Raw genomic sequence first — 3116 nt, 5'->3', positions numbered from 1 at the left:
TCATTAAGAAAGAAGTCTTTGGTTCTGTTGTAACAGAGCTTACGTTATCTTGGCTTTGCTTCACAGACTTGTTTGTGTTTGTTTCAGCCATCTCATGCTGTTGCTTTGATGCTTGTTTCATCTCTTCTTGTTCATGATATAGTTGTGTCATGGTAATTCTACATGGTTGTTGTCAATTCTCTATGAATAAATGAAACAGTAGTTATCTCTTGTCAGCATCTCTAAGCACCAATGCATTGAGGTGGAAATAGGTGCCCAATCATATTATGGTGCAGCCCATTAGGTGAAATATATTCCCAAATAGAGCTTTAAGTTGCAATTGGTTTTGTGATACTAGTGACAACTTAACTGTCATTGACAATAAATGAGCAGCTCTATTTTCCCATACTGTAAGTTGGTACCATTAAATGTCGGCCAAAGAGTTACCATAAATGTAGGCTACCAAACCATGTCTACGTAACTCCTACCATTTCAGTTCAATGATACACATGCTAACCAGAGTAAGAAGGATATAAAAACAAAAGTTCAGTTTCATTCAAGACAACTCACAACAACCAGATTGACTTAACATATGTTATGTGTTATGAGAACTGATTGTGAGAAGCAGCTCCAAAGCAACAACTTGAAATGGCCGGAACCAAATGCATACTTGTCTGTACAGCAAAGTCCAAGTAATTTAAGCATCGTCTAGCAGTACCAACAACTTCTTTCTGAACATAAGTAGAAGTGTGTTCAATAGCTTAAGTAATTAAAATGTTCTTACTGTTGTCAACAAGTAGCAGCAAACCAGACAAGGAGAGAGAAGCTGAGGACAAAAATTAGTTATGCACCGTGTACGTATATTGCAGTAGAGCAGAGTAATTCAGAACAGCAGTTTTTTAAGTCATTCCCAGCTGCGCTCATTATCTGAGTTGATATGAAAACTTGCCCAGCACTCCAGCAAGTTATTCTAAGATTTGTCATTGTTTTATTAATGGAAAAAAATATATTTTGAAAAATGTTTTAATAATAGTAAGATATTAGGGGAATATTCCTGGGGGGGGGGCCTACAAAAATTTTCTAACTTACTGTATGTCATCATTCATCGTATTTTTGTTTTTGATCTCTCTATTACAGCTGACGCTTCTGTATTTTATAGTCAGGAAAGGAAAATTGAGCCCCCAATGTACCAAAGATGGGCACAAGTAACAAGTAAGGCAATTAGGAAGAACAATGTTCAATCACCCATTAAAGCCTGTCGGAATGAATCAGGTGAACTTCCTCACAAAGTAAAAGGTAAACTTTTTTTTCACCTTTGCTTATTGGGCAGATCTTGAAGGATCCCTTGTCTGTAGAGTCCCCCCCCCCCCTGACTTTTTAACCATTTTTTATAGTTTTTTTTTAAAAAATGAGTTTTTAAATTTTAAATATTAATAAAATATTAATGTGTTGTTTATAACTAATTTTATAGGTCAGAGTGGCCTAGAAAATTTTCAAATTGCTTCCTTGGGCTCTTGCTCTTGACATAAGTGCTCTTGCTAGTTGCGATCTGTCTGAAGTAGACATCAAGCTATGACAATTTATGGTAGTGTTCACTATTCAGTAGCCTTTTTTGTGAAATAAATGCTGTGCACTTTCCAGTGGCTAACACATCAAAATGTCAAACAAAAATGTTACTGCATTCGGTTTAAATACATCAAATGAAGTGTCCAAGTGTCCATTGCAAGGTGAATCATTTTTCATACTGCGACTTTAGAATTTGAAATGTTAGGTCAAAGGTCAGTGCAACTTGGTTCCGTCCTTTATGTTTCATCTCATTTCTTTTCAAACCTGCGTTATACACTCTAAATGGAAAAGGACAATTTTGTATCTAGTTATCTAGCGAGGATGCATTCTTAAGCATATCTCAAATAGATGCAAATTTGTATCTAGAAAGTTACAATTTACATAGAAATAACTTTTGCTGTGTCTCGTTTAGAATGAACAAACATTGCCCCACACTTGATGTACCCAAAAGATATAGTAACATTTTTGTTTGACTTTTGGATGTGTTGAGCACTTGTAAGTGTACGTCATTTCAGCACTTCAGAAAAAGTCCTAATGAATAGAGAACAACCGGATGTCTACTAGAGAGATCACAACTGACAATTATCACTCATGTTGTAAGTAAGAGCCCAACAAACAGAACATTTGGAAGCAGTATGGAAAATGTTTAGGCCACTCTGACCTTTAAATTAAGTTATAAACAATATTTTAATATCCTATTAATATTTAAATGTAAAAAACTCAGTTTTTAATAAAAACTATGAAAAATAGTTAGAAATTCAGGGGGGGGGGGGCTCCAGATGTTTTCCAGCTTATTACTTTTCACTCATTGCATTCCATCAATAAATTCTTGTTTTGCAGGAGTTTTCTTCAACTTCAACAAGGGTTATAACAAGTTGCCAATGATGAAAAGGATTCATCTGTGGCAAAGAAGTTGCCCTCTGAGGAGACTATACTATTTCTTGGTGTGGAAGCTATTAAATCCTCTAGTGATTTTGTCAGAGTCCAGCATGAGTCTACAGAAGCTTGTGAGCCACATTTCCAATACAATGTTTAACTTCTCTTATGTTTTTTTGATATAATTTTATCCTCAATCTTTTGGTTGGTATGGATAAAATTATTTTTCTCATAAATATGTTATGGTTTTGAGCTAGGTGACTGGATAAAGCTGGGACCAAAATTAGGATTGGCCTGGCTTTTCTGCTAATCTAGGTGTAGCCACTAGAAACTTTGGTTCAAAGTAGAAAAACAACAAAACTCAGGGGCTCAACCATATTTCTTTTTTTTTAAATTGTGCATGTGTTTCAGGAGATGTTTAATTTTGATTTGGTGTTATGATTTTCTTCATTTGTTTCTTTCTTGTCCTTGTTTTATTAGTTTGTGAGGGGGAAGCTAGAATGCTTGGGGCCACCTGTGGTTTGCTGGACACTTGCTCATTACACTGTGAAACACACCATTTTAGCATTGTCCCTCCACCCTCACCAGTTATGAAAACAAAAACAATGAGAAGGAAACAATGAAAAGATATCAAACACCAAATCAAAATGAAACGCATCCTTGAAAAGAGAGCTCAGCTCAAAAAATAATGAGAG

The 3116-nt window shown here is 35.4% G+C and overlaps 1 protein-coding gene across 2 annotated transcripts in view; it reads left to right on the top strand.

Annotated features, from left to right (window-relative positions):
* Positions 1-3110, top strand: part of LOC113210236 (uncharacterized) — an 11876-nt gene extending 8766 nt beyond the window's left edge. For both annotated transcript variants that reach the window (XM_052275961.1, XM_026428119.2), the window contains 2 exons: positions 1117-1275; positions 2386-3110. In XM_052275961.1, coding sequence (XP_052131921.1) covers positions 1164-1275; positions 2386-2606 — 333 coding nt within the window. In that variant the 5' untranslated portion in view covers positions 1117-1163 and the 3' untranslated portion in view covers positions 2607-3110. The remainder of the gene's footprint in view (positions 1-1116; positions 1276-2385) is intronic.
* The last annotated feature ends 6 nt before the right edge of the window (positions 3111-3116 follow it).

The sequence above is a fragment of the Frankliniella occidentalis genome, unplaced genomic scaffold (assembly GCF_000697945.3).
Source record: "Frankliniella occidentalis isolate FOCC.00 unplaced genomic scaffold, Focc_3.1 Scaffold1249, whole genome shotgun sequence".
In the NCBI taxonomy this organism is placed as follows: domain Eukaryota; kingdom Metazoa; phylum Arthropoda; class Insecta; order Thysanoptera; family Thripidae; genus Frankliniella; species Frankliniella occidentalis.
Note: the sequence above shows the minus strand (reverse complement) of the source record. Positions and strands in the feature narration are given on the sequence as shown.